General features: G+C 38.9%; 1 protein-coding gene across 2 annotated transcripts in view; it reads right to left on the bottom strand.

Annotated features, from left to right (window-relative positions):
* Lcch3 (Ligand-gated chloride channel homolog 3) overlaps positions 1-17,298 on the bottom strand; it is a 52,155-nt gene that overhangs the window by 15,154 nt on the left and 19,703 nt on the right. For both annotated transcript variants that reach the window (XM_074185200.1, XM_074185201.1), the window contains 3 exons: positions 15,470-15,615; positions 13,669-13,826; positions 5,110-5,394 (listed from right to left, as the gene is read on the bottom strand). In XM_074185200.1, coding sequence (XP_074041301.1) covers positions 5,110-5,394; positions 13,669-13,826; positions 15,470-15,615 — 589 coding nt within the window. The remainder of the gene's footprint in view (positions 1-5,109; positions 5,395-13,668; positions 13,827-15,469; positions 15,616-17,298) is intronic.

Genomic DNA, 17,298 nt, shown 5'->3' with positions numbered 1-17,298 from the left:
AAATGCTCGCAACAGCTGCAAACTTAGGATGAATGAAAGCAAAGAACTTCACAATCATAGAATTGGGGATAATCTGCCTACCAATCCCAACGGATCTAGATCCTTTGGTAGCTAGAGCTGTTGATCAAAACTTTACAAAATTAACAAATCCACTTCTATCACAATCGGACGGACGGTTCAATTGTGACAACAGCTATAGAAAAATCAAATCTACTAGCTGAACAATTTGCGTCCCACTCCACAGTAGATTTTCTAGGAAAAGCAACACTCACTATTCCCACACCAGAATCCACGATCCCGGAAATTACTCGTCGACGGTGTCTAGTCAGGCGAATTTTGAAACAGCTCAATGTCAACAAGGCATCTGACCCTGGTACGTCATCGTACTCAAAAATTGCGCAAGTGAACTCGCACCAGTATTTTGCAGACTTTTCAACCTGTCTTACAATAAAGGGATTTTTCCTTCTTGTTGGATTCAGCCTATTCCCAAAAAGAGCAAGAGAACTCTTCCAAATAACTATAGACCAGTCGCTTTGCTATCAGTGATATCAAAAATCATGGAGAAAGCCGTAAACCACCATATCCTCAAATATTTGGAAGGCTTCAACATCTTGAGCGATCATGAAAATGGCTTTCGGAAACAAAGATCAACAGGCGACCTTCTATCGTATGTCACCCATATTTGGAATAACACATTCGAGAAACATGGAGAGTCAAAAGCTGTTGCGCTTGATATTTCTAAGATCTTTGACCGTGTGTGGCATGAGGGTTTGCTGGCCAAACTTAGATGCTATGGCTTGTCGGATCACTTTTGTGTATGGCTCTTCAGCTTCCTGAAAGAACGTTCCCTGCAAGTGGCCGGTAATAGATATCTCTCGAATACTTTCACCATCAACGCTGGTGTTCCCCAGGAATCCATATTATCTCTAAACTTTTTTTTATTGTATATCAACGACTTATTAGAAAAAACCAAAAATACAATATATTGCTTTGCTGACGACAGCACACTTGTCTTGTCATTACATTTTGATTCCAGGACATCGACTGCGAATGCACATCTTCACCGGCAGCAAGAGGTTGAATACATTAATGAGAATCTAGAAAAAATTACCCAAGTTCAATTTAAAATGTTTCCGAACCGTATATAATAATGCCAGATCAGACAATTCCGCTTTCTGCTATGATAGGTTTGTTGGGGGTTAAAATGGCCACCAATCTGTCTTGGCATAATCATGTGGCTGGAATTGCAAAGCCTGCTCCTCAAAAGCTTGGAACACTGTTCTGAACCAGAAAATTGTACACATCTCAGCAACTTTCGATGCTTTATAAAGCTCAGATCAGACTTTCTTTGGAGTATTCTTGTCATATATAGAGCTCCTCCCCTAAAGATAACCTGGAACTGATGGATTTCATCTAGAAAAGAGTCATCCACCTGATTGGCGACGCGAACATCACTTGCAACCTTGATAGTCTAGAACATCGAAGAAAGGTTGGAGATTTGTCTCTCTTCTATAGATACTTTCACGGAAAGTGTTCAAGTGGCTTGGCACATTTGATTCCACCAAGAGCGGTACACATCAGAAATACGCGACGTACTGTGACTGCTTATCGTTTTGAGGTTCAACTCAGTACACGTCGAATTTCACTCTTTGAGAACTCTTTCAGTTGGAGAACAGCGTTTATGTGGAATAAACTTCCTGAAAACGTTTTTCCAAATGGATTTATTCTCCAGCGATTCAAATCCAATGTGATTCGCTAGTTTCGCACAGGCATTGCTCTAGTGGCGCCTTAAAAATTTTTCTGTAGTACTTGTGTTAAGTTGAAGGAGTTATTGATTTTTCGTATTCTAGCAATTCATAGAGAAATATAATACTTCTCTACAAGGTACCATTCAAACGCTGGCGTCTAGTTCACTTTTATTAGCAATAACGCCAACTTGGTTGGTGAAAGGAGTATGTGATAGTCCTGATGTTTGGAAGTAGAACTTGTTTTGGATTTTTGACGTTCCTAGACGATATATGAAACAAGACTTCCTAGATCACATAATATTATTGAATTTGATTCACAGCCGTTTATTTTTTATAGATTTCTATTACAACTAGTGAAGTGCTCCAGGAGTATATCCAGGAAGTAGCTCAGTATGAAAAATAAACTTATAATGTCCAAACACTTCTATAGTTTTGTTTCTTTGAAAATTACAAGGCGTTTTTAACATTATTCAATTCAACTCCCTATGCCTGTTATCTAAATTGAAATGATAGTGTAAGAATAGACTAACAATACAGGGTAAGTCAACAAGATTCCCTCGGTCCATAGCTATCAGGGAAAACAATTTTTCGTATTGCTCAATTTTTTTCGCAGTTATATTGATAAATACTATCTTTCAAAATTGGTTTCTCGCATACTGGGTGATTCAGCCAAGCGTGACCAACCAGAGTTAAAATTTTTTGGAACACCCAGTATATGTATACGTTATTCGTTTCCATAAATTGTTATAACTGCAAGTAATTTTTGTTTTCGAATTTCCATTGCGGCATTGCCAAGTTATTCCAAAAAAACCTATTTTGCAGACAATATTTTTTTAATTCACCACCCGCTTGTCTGTATCAATTGAGTGGATTTTTTAGGAATGATTAGTCAACATCACTATGATAATTCAACTTTTTAAAATGGGACATCCTTTGTTTTTTCATTTGTATGAAATGTTTTAACATTTCACTACATTTTTTATCAGAGCTATACTATACGAATAACTGATATTTTACAAATTATACTCAGTTTCATTAATTGTTGTAACCACAAAAAAATCATTTATTTACCTTCACTTACTCAAAATGTATTCAATATGAACAATAAGGTCTAAATTTTTTATTGAATACAGGAGTCCAACTGATGTTCAAAATAGCGACCATTTTCTGCAACACATAATGTCAATCTTTTTTTAAACGAATTATCCACACATTCCATAATATCCTCTGCTCTAGTGATTCGTCGTTTCATGTCTTCTATATATGTTGGAGGACTTTACTAGACAATCCATCTGATATACCCTTATAAAAAATCCATTTTGGTCAGGTCAGGTGATCTGAGTTGCCACGCCACGAGCCCACCCCTATCTATCCATTTTTGATTGAAATGATCGTTGAGGTATTCCAGTACCTCAGTATTAAAATGTGGTGGTGCGCCGTCTTGTTCCATATGAAACCCTTACCAATAAATTCAAAAACTCATGCCGCAGAAATCTTACATATTTTCTTACAGTTAGATGTCTATCCAAAAAATACGGATCGATAACCATTTTTCCGAGAATTGCACCCCAAACATTCAGTGACCAACGTTGTTAATGGTTCAGGCAATGAACAAAATGGTGCTTTTCCATTGCATAATAATGCATGTTATGCTGATTCACAGTTCCATTTTTATGAAAAATCGCTTCATCAGAAAATAACACGAAATCTAAACAATCATTTTTCTGATTGATCTTTTCTGAGCCCCATCGGCAAAATTGAACACGTTTTTCAAAATCTCTTCCTCTTAACTTCTGCATCGATTGCATGTGGTAAAGATGAAATTTGCTCGTATCATTCGAGACATGCTGGTTTGAGAAAATCCTAATTCCCTGCTCAGGTCTCGGGTACTCACATGGGGATTTAAAACAAGGTGAAGAGCAATTTTAAATGTATTCTCTTCATTTGTTACAGGGCAGACACGTTTGAACTTTTCGTGATTGACATTACCAGTTCTTTCAAATGTTGTTTTTAGAGCCTGAAATGCCCTTTGATCTGATTGTCTTCTTTCGGGGAACTTCTCCTTGTAAATCCTAGATGCAATTTCAATTTCCCCCAAAGCATATAGACCATTTGCACCATATCTTCCAATACATAATTCATAATGAAAATGATTCAATCTACACGTGAAAGAAACTTCAACACATGGTGTTTTTGACAAATTCCGATATTCATTTTTTGATGTCAGTCATGGATAACTGAGTTTTTAAAAAAAATCAGTGTGAATATTTTTTAGATTTTTTACGCATTTCTTACCGTTAAAATCGCTGATAACTATCACTAGATGGTATGAAAAATGCTAATGTACTAGCGATTAGTTTGAATATTCGTAAAACAAATTTGAGTAAGTGAACATAAGGAATAACATTTTTTTGTGGTAACAACAATTACTAGAACTCAGTATAATTTGTAAAATATCAGTGTTGCATATAGTATGCAACATTTCACTACATAAAAAATGTAGTGAAATGTTGAAACATTTCATACAAATGAAAAAATACAGGGTGTTCTGTTTGAAAATGAATGAAACTCGACCGGTTTTACCGAGCACCCTATATATTGTTTCCAAAAGTTGGGATTCCCGAGATTTTTATAGTAATATTGACTAACTATTCCTAAAAAAAGATCCACTTAATTGCTGTAGGCATGCGGGTAGTGAATTAAAAAATTATCGTCTGCAAAATAGGTTTTTCTGGAATAACTTGGCAATGCCGCAATGGAAATTTGATAATAAAAATTTTTGAGAGAGATAGAAAATTTGGAATCGAATAACGTATTCATATACTGGGTGTTCCATTAAAAAATATAACTTTGGTTGGCCAGGCTCAGCTCAATCACCCAGTATGGGAGAAAATAATTTTGAAAGATAGTATTTATCGATATTACTGTGAAACAAATTTGAGCAATTCAAAAAATTGTTTTCCCTGATAGCAATGGACCGAGGGAATCTTGTTGACACACGCTGTATGCAAATTGAAATGTCAAAGTGTAAGAATAGACCAACGATAATTTTTGTATCCATACAAAATGTATTTCTTCTTCATCATTTTTTTGTCAAAAATTAAACATAAAACATTCAAAGCATTTTTGTATTAGTAAAACAACGACCATGAAATAATTATCGTGTATGTTTGTAGGAAACTCTAGATAACAAAAATATTTTCGGAAAGTGTAGTCTCACAAGTCATCAGAATCTTTTCACGTTCACAAATGAAAACGAAAAAATAGTTTGGAACGTTAAATTCTGAAAGAAACTTGTCCTTCCTGTGGAAGATATGATCATTTTCCGAAAAACAGTATCCGACAAACAACAAACACTCACCTAACGCAACCCTAGCACTTGTGGCTTCGTGATTGATCCAGAAGGAAACCCAAGACAACATCACTATGAGAATGCTTGGAAGGTACGTTTGGAAAATGAAATATCCGATATTCCTCTGGAGCTTGAACGAAAGGGATAGCCGCTGATAAATGCCGGTGGCTAATCGTTCCTTCCTATCGTTCGTTTCCCAGCCTATAATGGTGAATTGAGGCAATTCGGCTTCTTCCACTCCACGGACGGGCGTCGCTTTCCAGTACATTACCACGTCTGTCACTGTGTAACCGTCTATCAAAAAATACATTGAAATTTCAATATGATCAACAATAAATATTTTAGGATATGTATTTTCCCAAATCTTATCGATTTGGGAAAAATCATAAACTTCGCATATTCGATGATAACTAATGTAGTTACTTTTCACGCATTGAAAATAGGGGGAGTTCCGAGTTTGCTACTAATGGAAATTTTCAGATAATCTGTTTTGATTTTTTTTCTTGTAACAATTCTGCATTATGTGACTTGAAGAAAGAACTTTCCATACAAAAGGAGGTATGAGAGTTGCTTAAAATAGGACTATTTGTTTTTGAATGGTAATCAATAATTGCGTACTGAAAACAGTTATTCTAGTTTGTTATGAGACGAGCATCCGAGTTAAAGGTCCAAAAGTTGATGGTGATCATTGTTACTTTCTTTGTGTAGGTGTCTTTTTCGATGTGAGTAATAAGGTGCAGATGATGAATGACGTTAATTGAAGTGAATTATATGCTGTATTGTGAAAAATCAGTGTATTCCAGAAAAAACTGAACATTTTTCATGGGCCAAAATAGGAAAATATTGTGAAATCAATAACAGAAACACAGAAAGATCCCACGTCACAGAAAAGAAAACTGTTGTCGTTTAGTCGACGTCCGTCCCCTCTGTAGATAATTTCAAACACCTATAATTCTTCTTTCACATATAGTCTCAACTCCCTACACCGTAGGTTGATAGACTGACACCTATCAGAAAACAACTACTCTCCCGGCTAATACCACGAAGGGCGTTGGAGTATATCCGTCAGGTGTCAGTGCAGGATTCTTCACTGAAGTTATTCCTGCATATGTTGTTGGCGAGTTGAGACTGGCCAGAACGAATTGTTCCTTTAGATTATTTGATTTATAGCCAGTCTTCAAGTATGTCTTCAAATGGGGCGATGACAAACCTGTTGTTTGTTGTCCGCTTCAGCCTAGGAAGGAACTCGACTCATTTATTGAAAATCATCGACTTCATGTTGATGACGAGTGGCCAAACAACCCGAAACCGGTCTGCAAGTGTGTTCCAATAATTGAGAATCTATTGTGGCAGTTGTATCGCCAACAGCATATAACTACCGTACTACCGTACGTAGTAATACAGCACTCAAAAGGCCGCGTTATGTCGATGAATATAGGCTAAGACCACATATGTTGGACATGCTGACAGCAAGTGCATCAGACCCTGCACCTTGTGTCAGAAACCTCTTTACCCATCACGCTACTGCGGTAAACTGAGGTGTTCAAGACATCATCCGAATTCAGCCCACTCGACCTGAGCAAAGGTCAAGCGTTTTGATAAGCCAAGGTCTTCAATGTAGTTGGCTAATTCTCTTGTTGCCACATGCAGTATTGAAGTTATCTCTGTGGCTTTTTGCTGAAGGGGTTCCAACTCGGTGACAGAGTTGTGATCACCTCGTTCAGTGTTGAAAACTAAACAGCTGCTCGGAGAGCTGCTCTAAAGAGAAGTTTAGGGTCTTCACGTCGAGTTGTTACAGTTCCTTCCTAGTATATTCTACCACTCCAAACGAGTAGACTAAGATTGAAATGGCAACCATGTTCGTTGCAGCAACCTTGTTCTTTCCCGATAGTTTCGATAACCAGATCTATCGGAGTTTGTGCTGTTACTGATACTGATACCTCACTGCTGTTGACTCCCGTGAGTGGCGTTGTTCCATTCTGAGGTAAGTATAGATGGTGCAAGACACTTCCATCTACGAGCTACACATCCTCTCCGTAATCCCTGCACCGTCCTCTGTTGAAATGACCCTTGCACATTTGTCTATCTTGAATGTTATACCGATAGCATGCGTGCACTCTTACATCACTGATGGGGATCCTTTTCTGTGAAGGCATAACTTTCAAGATCATCCATACGAAACGAATGTGAACCTTGTGCCTCCGGTTTCCAGCGCAACGGATAATGACAAAAGTGAGATGCATAAAAGAAGAGGACCAAGAGAATCGCCCTGGAATACATTCTTTCTGGAATAGACCCATCCTTTTTGTACTCTAGCCTGACCAGATTTTATGGTTCGAAACATCTTACTATTTTGCCGCAAGGCATCTGAGCAAATGCAAGATAAGTTCATGCGATGTTGTATCAAATGCCTAGAGGTAATCGATCCAGGCCATAGGGAAGTTACGCTTATACTGTATCAAGTCCTGCGTTACACATCTGTTGATGAGCAGGTTCTCTTAACGTGTATATAAGATACTCGTATACAACTCATAACACGGATTTGAACATGTTATCGGTCTATAATTTTTAGCAATCGACAAATCTGCGCTCCAATAAGAACGGTCCACCCCTCGACAAACCGATCCGAAATCGGCTGCTCTCCGTCCAGCCGGGATTTCGTCCTTTCGATTGTCCAAACGATTGTACAACGCTGTACACGGCATTGTTAATTTTCCAAATGTCTGTTTACTGTCAGAACACTATGAACCTCTGCGTCCAAACAAGTCAGTTCTTGTAGCTTCAGCAGCCTAATTCTGTGGAGTGCTCTGCGTGTTCAGATTGTATCCACTGGTGGTATGATGCAAGTTTCTTCTTCAGCCGTGCTAATGGATGGTAGAACTGTCACTTTCATCACTTGGTTAGCAGGCTAAGGAGGAGCCGAAGATGAGATACGTTATCCCTAAGGTTTTGGGCAAAAGAGGTGGCATGCTCCAGATGTGTTTCACACCACAGAGAATACATTCTCACCATGAACCCACTTCGAGCGAGCTCGCTACTCCCTTAGCAACGCATAAGGCTGTCTTTCAGCTCATGCGTCCACTCAAAGCGTCCGTTGTCGTTTCCAGAGTTGTTTTCGGTACCTCGGCTACCAGGAACCGAGTTTGGCGTATACCGGCGTATACCGGCGTATACCCTGTAGACACACGGCCGGTACCGGGAGGAGAATAGTGTTTTTCCTCCCTGCCGGTCCAGTTTTGCAACACTAAGTGCACGGGTAAGTGGTGGTGCAATTCACCAAAGGCCTCAGGTGTTAGTGGCCATCCCTCCATATTGTGTACCTGCAGTTCAATCTTCCAAACTAGAACATAGAATCTGAATTCATGATCTTGAGAATTGAAAACCAGATCTGATATTTATTGTTTATTTTTTATCCCGCAAAAGTCTCTCTTTAACAGATACTTTCAATTTGGAAAAGTCTACAATCCACAACTAACGTTTTTGTTTTGTACTGACACACACAACCTCTGAATGAATTATAATATTCACAGAAAATGGGTAACGTCCTTCGATTCTTCAATAATGTCTGAAGTATGCTTGTGCTATGTACTTCAATATGTAGTACTCGCTGTTTGTCCGGGATGTAGGAAAATCCGATTTGTAAAGCTCCATTAAATTTGCTGAAAATCACGTTTCTCGCAACAAACTCTCAGAATTAATTATTTCGGACCATCATTAATTTCAAATATCTCAACATTTTGGAAATCATGAGTAATTTTGTTTCCGTGTACCTATTCGATCACGATTCCTTAATTTTGTAATATCTAGACTGATTTATAAGTCAAATGAAGTCAGGGAAGTAGATAGGTAGGTAGGTAGGTCTAAAGTGAGTGGGTCTATTCGACCCTTCACCGCAACCCATAAGGGTTTATTGTGCCTCACACCTATTCACACTCGGCCAAATAAACCCAGCTTCTTGACGAAGCCGATTAGTACGTATGGTGAGTGATCTTTCAGGTCAGATGGTGAGAATACGGATCTGCCGAACTCCAAGAACCTGATTCGGTCCCCAGCGGGGCAGGCACAAAGTATATGCTCTGCAGTTTCATCATTTTCCAGAGAGAAGCGACACACACTGTCTTCCGACAGTCCAACTCTCTGCATGTGATGATTCAAATGACAGTGACCTGTAGGAAGGCCTGTTTGACATCGTAGTTCATCCCTACTGTATTCCAACACCTGTTTGGAATCAAGCTTCTAAGGGTGAATAAACCCCTTGGAGTGAACCAATCTTGGAAGATCCTGCCAGAAGTCCATAACTCTTCTTGCCATCCAGGTGTTAAGTGTTTGTTTGCAAAGACCAAAGCGATGCCAATGACAGGTTCTAGTCCAATGAAGTCGCTTGCAGCACCCTCCTTTGCAAGAGAGTCAGCAGCTTCATTGCCTTCATTGCCTTCATGTCATATATCCAGTGGAGGTTCACACAAGTTTCTTGTATCCTCCCTAGAGGAGGTAGAACTACTACCGGATGAAGAAGTGAAAACTGCTCATCTAGGCGGAGCTTCGAGAATGAGGCTCAAAAAATACTTCCAGACCAGAGTCAGGGAAGTGAGGACTGCATGAAGATTTTTAATTTGGATTCGTGAATCTTCATCACTATAAAAATAGTTTTGGGTGACATATTTGGGATTCTGGTCTCACAATTATCACCATATGATATTCTAAGTTTCATGTCATATTTTCATATATCTAGTGGAGGTTCCTACAAGGTTCTTGTATCCACCCTAGAGGAGGTAGAACTACTACCGGATGAAGAAGTGAAAACTGCTCATCTAGGCGGAGCTTCGAGAATGAGGCTCAAAAAATACTTAGAAAGTGGACTCGACTACATAGTCGCTAAGAAGCTCGTCATAAGAGAAAACTTTCTGAAAAATCAGGAACCGAAAAAGGCCACAAGGCCGGTTACCGAGAAGAGAGCAGAAAAATAGGCTAAGAAAGGTACGAAAGAGGCTGTAAAAAGCATGGAAGAGGCTGGAACAAGCACATCCACAAAACGCAATCGCTCTAGCAGCAGCACATCGCCACAACAGAGCCAGCTGAGGAAGAAACCAAGGCAAGAAGGAGTTTCCTTCAAAGATGCCCTTACCTCAGTTAAGGTAGCTGTGGCAGATGCGGGGTTTCCAAAGAATAAAATGAGTTCGGAGAGGCTAGCAAAAGTCCAGGACTCAATTTCTGAAGCCCACGACGAAGTCCCACCTGAGGGACCTCAAGTTCGTTTTGCAAAATGAACACATAAACCGTGTTACCTGGTTATGACGTGCGCAGATCGCACAAGTGCACACTGGCTCAGAGATGCCATACCCACCATAAAGCCATGGGAACCCTGAAGGTAATGGAAGGGGAGGATATTCAAGAAGCAATCAGCTGCACCACCTTCATCCCGGACGATAAAGGACAAAGACCGGAAGCGGAAAAAATTCTGCAAAGGCTAAAAGTCGCAAATCACGGGCTCAACACAGATCTGTGGACGGTGTGGGGTAAAACTCCATCGGACAATAGTCAAACTTGGGCGTTCTCGATGGACAGAGAATCCTTTGAGGAGCTACAGAAAGTCAAGATGTCTCCCTATTATAACCTAGGAAGAATAAAGTTCTGTGTTAAGGAGAGACGCAGCCCAAAACAAGGCACAAGCCGAGAAGAGGTCAAAGAACCTTCCCGGGGATCGCAGAAATACACGAGGAAGAAACAGTAGACCCAACAGGAACGAGCCCTCTCAAAAGGCAAGCAGCACATGAGACTGGTATTCCTAGATAGGAGAAGCCTCGGAGAAGGCAGAGGAGCAGCTCAGTTCACAGAACTGAGCACAACCAGGGTCAGGGTTCTGCAGGCTCAAAAACCAACTACAACAAGGTGCTATACAATGAAGGTGCAAAAAAACCTCGCACTTGTATCGTATATAGTAATAGGGTAAATTGCACACTAATCCCGGTGCTCTGCACCGCTGATATTGTTACAGCTATACTGACCACGCCTACTGAGGAAGGCACTAGAAGCTGGTTAGTAAGCTCAGCATATCTTCCAGGCGAGGAGATCTGTCCACCACCGCAATTAGGCGAAGTAATCGCAAACGCGGCCAGGGAAAACCTCCAACTCATCATAGGATGCGATGCAAATGCACACCATATATTATGGGGAAGCACGGACATCAACACAAGAGGTGAGTCATTACTAGATTTCATACTAACAAATAGGCCAAAGTAGGTTTCAAACCAACATTTGTCACCGCAGCAAGGAAAGAGGTACTAGATATGACACTTTCTTCGGAAAAAGCATGTGACAATATAGACAATTGGCATGTGTCAGAGGAGCCTTCATGCTCCTTTGACCCCCCTCGAACATCAATCACTTATCGAAACCCTCAATCTCAACCTCAACCTCAACGAGGCTCTCGAAGGGGAGGTGATTGAAATAGAGAACGATAAAAGTCTTGAAAGGTCAGTGAAAAAAGTAAGCTAGGCAATAATTGCAGCTTACGAGGCGAACTGTCCGGAGAAAACAAGGCAACACTTCAACAAAACAGTCTGGTGGAACAAACACTTAGAAATCCTCAGAAGGGAAGTGCGGAGGCTATTCAACAAAGCTAAAATCAACCAAGACTGGGCAGAATACAAGGCTATACCCACACAGCATAACAAAGAAATTAGAAAGGCTTAGAGGCGATCGTGGAGGAAATTTTGTGAAGAGGTAATGGATACTCCCACTTGTTCGAGAAGCCACAAAGTACTAGCTAAGGAGGGTACTATGAACCAGGTAGGGTTCCTAAAAAAGGACGATGATACCTACACAACAACATTTGGCATAAAAATGCTTATCAAGGCACACTTTCCGGTCCAGTGGCAGTGTACTCTCCGCAAAGCAAGCCGAATAGGCCGAATGCCTCGGACTGGAAACTAGCTACTGAGATAACAAGGCCAAATAGAATTAGGTGGGCTATAAGTAAATTCCAGCCATATAAATCTTCAAAAGGGGCAGGAATCACCGACTGAGTGACAAAAAGGCAGAGTCATCTACATACCCAAGATAGGGAAGGTAAACAATATGACGCCCAAGTCATACCGACCAATTAGTCTAGTGTCTTTCCTGCTCAAAACACTGGAAAGACTGATAGATAGATACATAAGAGATGAGGTATTATCAATAAACCCTCTCAACGAACGCCAATATGCGTACCAGTCAGGTAAGTCAACAGATCTGACATTAAACGATCTTAACAGGCTAGTAACAAAATCCTTAGAGGATAAGGAGATAGCCATGGCAACATTCATCAACATCGAGGGTGTCTTTGATAACGCATCCACAGAGTTCATCACCAAAGCTCTAGATAGAAAAGGAGTGCCAACCCTCCTGTGTAAGTGGATAAATGCCAGTCTGAAAACAAGGGTAATCATATCATCCATAGGCGAAACCACAGTCACAGCTAGAGCTGGCAAGGGGTGTCCACAAGGAGGGGTATTATCGCCCCTAATGTGGGCTATCCTTATGGACGAACTACTAATGGAGCTAAAATTCAAAGGCGTGCATTGTTTAGGATATGCCGATGACCTCGCGATTATCGCAAGAGGCAAATTCGCAAGAACTGTTTCGGAGCACAGACAAACGGCTCTAAACAAAATGAATAAATGGTGCCAGGAGGAGGAACTAACAGTAAACCCTCTCAAAACTAAACTAGTAGTCTTTACAAAAAGAAAAGTACTTAGAGGGATGAAGCCACCAATACTGCATGGGGTAGAAATTCCAATTGCACAAGAGGCAAAATACTTGGGAGTCATTTTTGACCACAAGTTGACATGGAATCAACACCTACAAAAAATAATCCATAAAAGCACGATAACCTTCAACTTGTGTAGAAGGATGTGCAGGGTTATCTTACCCAGCGTTGCCATCATGAATTTTAGTCGCAAAATATAATTCAAATTTTTATATTAATTCGATAAATACTGATGCTGTTGAATACATTTCATCAGCACGAAGTTTCTTCATTATTCTATGACCATTCGACTGCGTGTTTATGATTCGAATAGAAGATTCGTTTTAATGCAATAACATTTCTGAGAATTTAGTGCTCACTTTTATGGAATCTACTACCTTGTAGATAGTAAACGAGTCCAACTAACCAGTTTACTAAAAGATTATTCAGCTGTTTTTCAACAATAAAACTGAAATCAACTAACTCAGCTTCTCAACAATAAAGGTAAATAAGCTAACTTGATTCGAAAATACAAATACATTTTGACTATACTATAACTTGGATCCGTATATACGTGCGCTAGGTCGATCTTCAACCAAACACTGCTACAAATAAACTGCTATGTTTTCAAAATGCCTGATAAAGGAGCATAGAAGCGTAAATTCGCCATATACGCATATATGAATCTTAGCCGATAAGAAAATCAACAAACTATACTTCACTTTGCTTCCTATTTCAAATTTCCCGAGTGATATATGGGTACTTTTATTGCTGGACTTACTACAGTGTGCATTTTCAACTTTTTACGAAGACATATGACCAGATTAAATTTTCACACTTACAACTTTCTATCTCCACCGTACAGTTTTGCGAATCCAAAGGATAATAATGGAGGTCCATCATGCAAGCCAAAGTTGTGGTGAATCGCATTCCATACGTGATCGAACCGTCACCGTTTAGCCGTACTAATTTATTCCTTTCTGTGACGTCGTGTAGAAAACTGAAACAATCGAGGGGACGTTTAAATTCGATTGGTAGTCGATTGAAATTCAAATGACTTCAAATGAACCACTATGAGATATAGGCGGGACGCTCACAAATGACTATATAAGTATCCTGTTGATTTTCGTATTTTATTGTTTCCTGAAATATTAGCGATTTCATCACTGATCATTGAACATATTCAATTGAATGCCTATAAATTTCTTGTTTTATAGGCATTTGAAATTCTTGTCGGGGACAATAATTGAATTGTTGCGGATTCGCCTTCAGATGTTCTGAAAGGATTTCATTTCTTACAACATGACCGTGTTGGAATCATACGTTAAAAAATAAGACCGCGTTATTCCTTAGCTCGCACAGGTTTTGACTTTTGAGAGTTGTCGTTCGTGTTAGGAATCACACGTTAAAAGGTAAGACCTCGTTAGTTCTTAGCTCGCACAAGTTTCTCAACTTCTGAGAGTTGTCGTTCGTATGGGGGCGACAGCTGGTTAACGGAAAAAACAGACTTTAGAACTTTTTTTTTAATAAATTGATGGATGTAGCCGTTACTACGTGGTAGGAAATCATAATGGAAAGAGTAATGAACATTTTTATGTTTTTTACTATTTTTATAATAAGTGGTGAAAAACAAAGAAATTTTAATTTCTCATTTAAATATTTTTTATTATTAAATGGATTCACGTGACTTGAATCTTTGAGGTTTTTGATTGAGAGGTTTCATTATTGAGTTTTTTTAATCAAATGACCCTTTGCATGTTGGTTTTTCTCTAAAAAATTATCAACAATATAATAAATAAACCTGAATTGTTTTGATCAGGTTAAATGTACCTCCTCGTGGAACTCGACCAGCTATATTCAATATACATCGATTGATAACAACTACTAGGGCCCCTCTTGTTACCATGTTTTGAATTGCCAATAACCTCATAACATTGATATACAGGCCGTTTTTTATCATGTGGTAACATTGCTATATTCTAAACCGTAACAGATACAAAGACGATTAAATGGAAAAAATGTAACTGTCATCGGGAACCATACAATGGTCGTAGAAAATTTACGGAGCTCTCGAGTTATACGGGGAAAACCAAAAATGCTGTTTTTCGTGTTTTTTTTCGAATGGAATTGTTATTTCGGAGAATATCAAAAAATGTAAAATGAAAATGTTATTGTATTCGAAGTGTACTATGATGAATATTTGATGAAACGTTTCGTGTTTTTTTTTGAATACGGACCTGTCTTTTTTATTACAGATATTGATAAAGTGATAAATTCACAATCCGAGGATATATCACATTTGATATTTTTATAGCGTTTCATTTGATATAACTACCATCATCAGTGACGACCATTTTGAATTAAGGTCTTCTTTTGTGAATTGTTTCGATTTCTTCAATATATAATTCTTCGAGATTTTCAATACGTTTGAGTATTTGACTCACTTTCTAAAAACTCCATATGAGCTAGGGAATAGAAAATGATATTTTTAGAGAGTAAAATAGGCAACACATGAATATTTCGTCGTTCAATGATATTTTTTAGTAAATAGCCGTAGCGGTCATTATGACTTTTTCTGTATATTCTCAAAACCTTCATCTTAAAATGAATAAGATTATTATTTTGTACAAATAAAAAACTCACCTGTTTTTGTCATTAGCAAAAAAAGTGTCGGGAACCCAAATTTTCTCGGCAAAATCTCCCGACAAAGTTAAAACTTCTTCATCGTTACTGAACGCCAATCGTTCATCCTTCCAATATTGGTTCAAGTAAAGAGTGATGGTGTAATCCTAAAAAATTTATATTTTATAGGAAATAATTTCCTGGATCTTGGGGAAAATCGCACAATTTCTTTTTATGAGTACCCTATTTCAAATCGACCTAGTAACCGAAATTAAGAATGATCTTATGATGTTTGTGAATATACAGGGTGGGGCACCGAAAACGAAACATCTTACTATCATAACCTCAACTGTCATACCTCTTTCCTCGCCCCTCGGTGACTATCATCCAAACAATTTGAATAGGGAAAGTAGTAAGTGTAACACATCGTTAAAAAGATAATTTCATAAGGAATACAGCCATGTCAATTTTAGCTACCTGACTTTCGATTTTGGCGCCTTCTTGCGGGAAAAAAAACTGTTCCGTATTCCAAATTATGATAGTAGGGGAAGTACGTCCAAAATGACATATACGGACAAAACGACACATTAGTGATATTTAAAAAACTGCGCGGTATAAACTGTCAAAAGTTAGCCAATCAAGAAGCACCTACACCGGAAATATAGCATTGGACTTTTGAGAGCCGTTTAAAATACAGAACGGACGCCATGTTGACATTTGTGTTTTGAGGTTGGAAAGAAATTTGTTTGGTAAGTTTTCTTTTGTTATTTTACTGTCCTATAATTTTATATTTCGAAGCATTTTGTGTTTGAGGTGATCGCGTAGAATTTAAAACATTATTGTCACTGCAACATGATTATTCTTCGAATCGTATTATTTTTTGAGGCTATGTACAAAATGACATACAACCACTATGGACAAAACGACATGTGTCATTTTGTCCGTAGAGAAGAATTTGTTTTAAGTAAATCTACGTAAATCTTTTTGATTTACAGAATGGCAATATGGCCCGAATTTATAAGAGGACAAGTAATCGGCAATCATGGAGTCAAGAAGCGATGAAAAAAGCTATTGAAGCTGTTAAAGAGAAAAAAATAGGTTGGCTTCTGGCTTCTAAGACCTTCAAAGTGCCACAAGCTACACTAAGGCGGCATGCTTTGGAACAAAATAAAACAGTTACACCTGCAGCAAAAGGTTTAGGCCGATTTCAGCTAACATTTCCTCTTGAAATTGAGAGACAATTGGTTGAGCACATCAAGCTACTTGAAACTCGCATGTTTGGATTAACGCGTACAATGGTTCAAGAACTCGCTTTCGATCTGGCTGAAAAAAATGGCTTTTCACACAGTTTTAATAAAGATAAGGGTAAAGCTGGTCAGGAGTGGCTAGATTTTTAAAACGACATAAAGACATATCTTTACGAAAACCGGAGCCTACCTCCGCAGCCAGAGCCCAAGCTTTTAATAGACCTTGAGTAAGAAAGTTTTTTGATAACTATCAAGAATACATAGACAAACACAAATTAAACGCAAACCGGATCTACAATGTGGACGAATCGGGGCTGTCTACTGTCCAAAGACCTCAAAATATCCTGGCTATAGCTGGCAGGAAGCAAGTAGGTACCATTATAAGCGCGGAGCGGGGATCTAATGTGGATGAAGCACCAACTGGTACGGTAGGAGTAGCTCAAGAAAGCGGGTGTATGACCACTAAAATTTTCGTGAAGTGGCTCCAGCATTTTCAAAGCTTTGTAAAATCTAGTCATAATGATAAAGTCCTTCTTATTGTCGATTGCCATGCCAGCCATAAGTCATTCGAAGCTTTGAACTCTGCCAAGGAGAATGGAATCG

The sequence above is a fragment of the Leptinotarsa decemlineata genome, unplaced genomic scaffold, assembly GCF_025532065.1.
Source record: "Leptinotarsa decemlineata unplaced genomic scaffold, Ldec_3_MD MMD2_tig00026369_RagTag_RagTag, whole genome shotgun sequence".
Classification (NCBI taxonomy): Eukaryota; Metazoa; Arthropoda; class Insecta; order Coleoptera; family Chrysomelidae; genus Leptinotarsa; species Leptinotarsa decemlineata.
The sequence above is the reverse complement of the archived record's forward strand: the minus strand, read 5'-3'. Positions and strand labels throughout refer to the sequence as shown.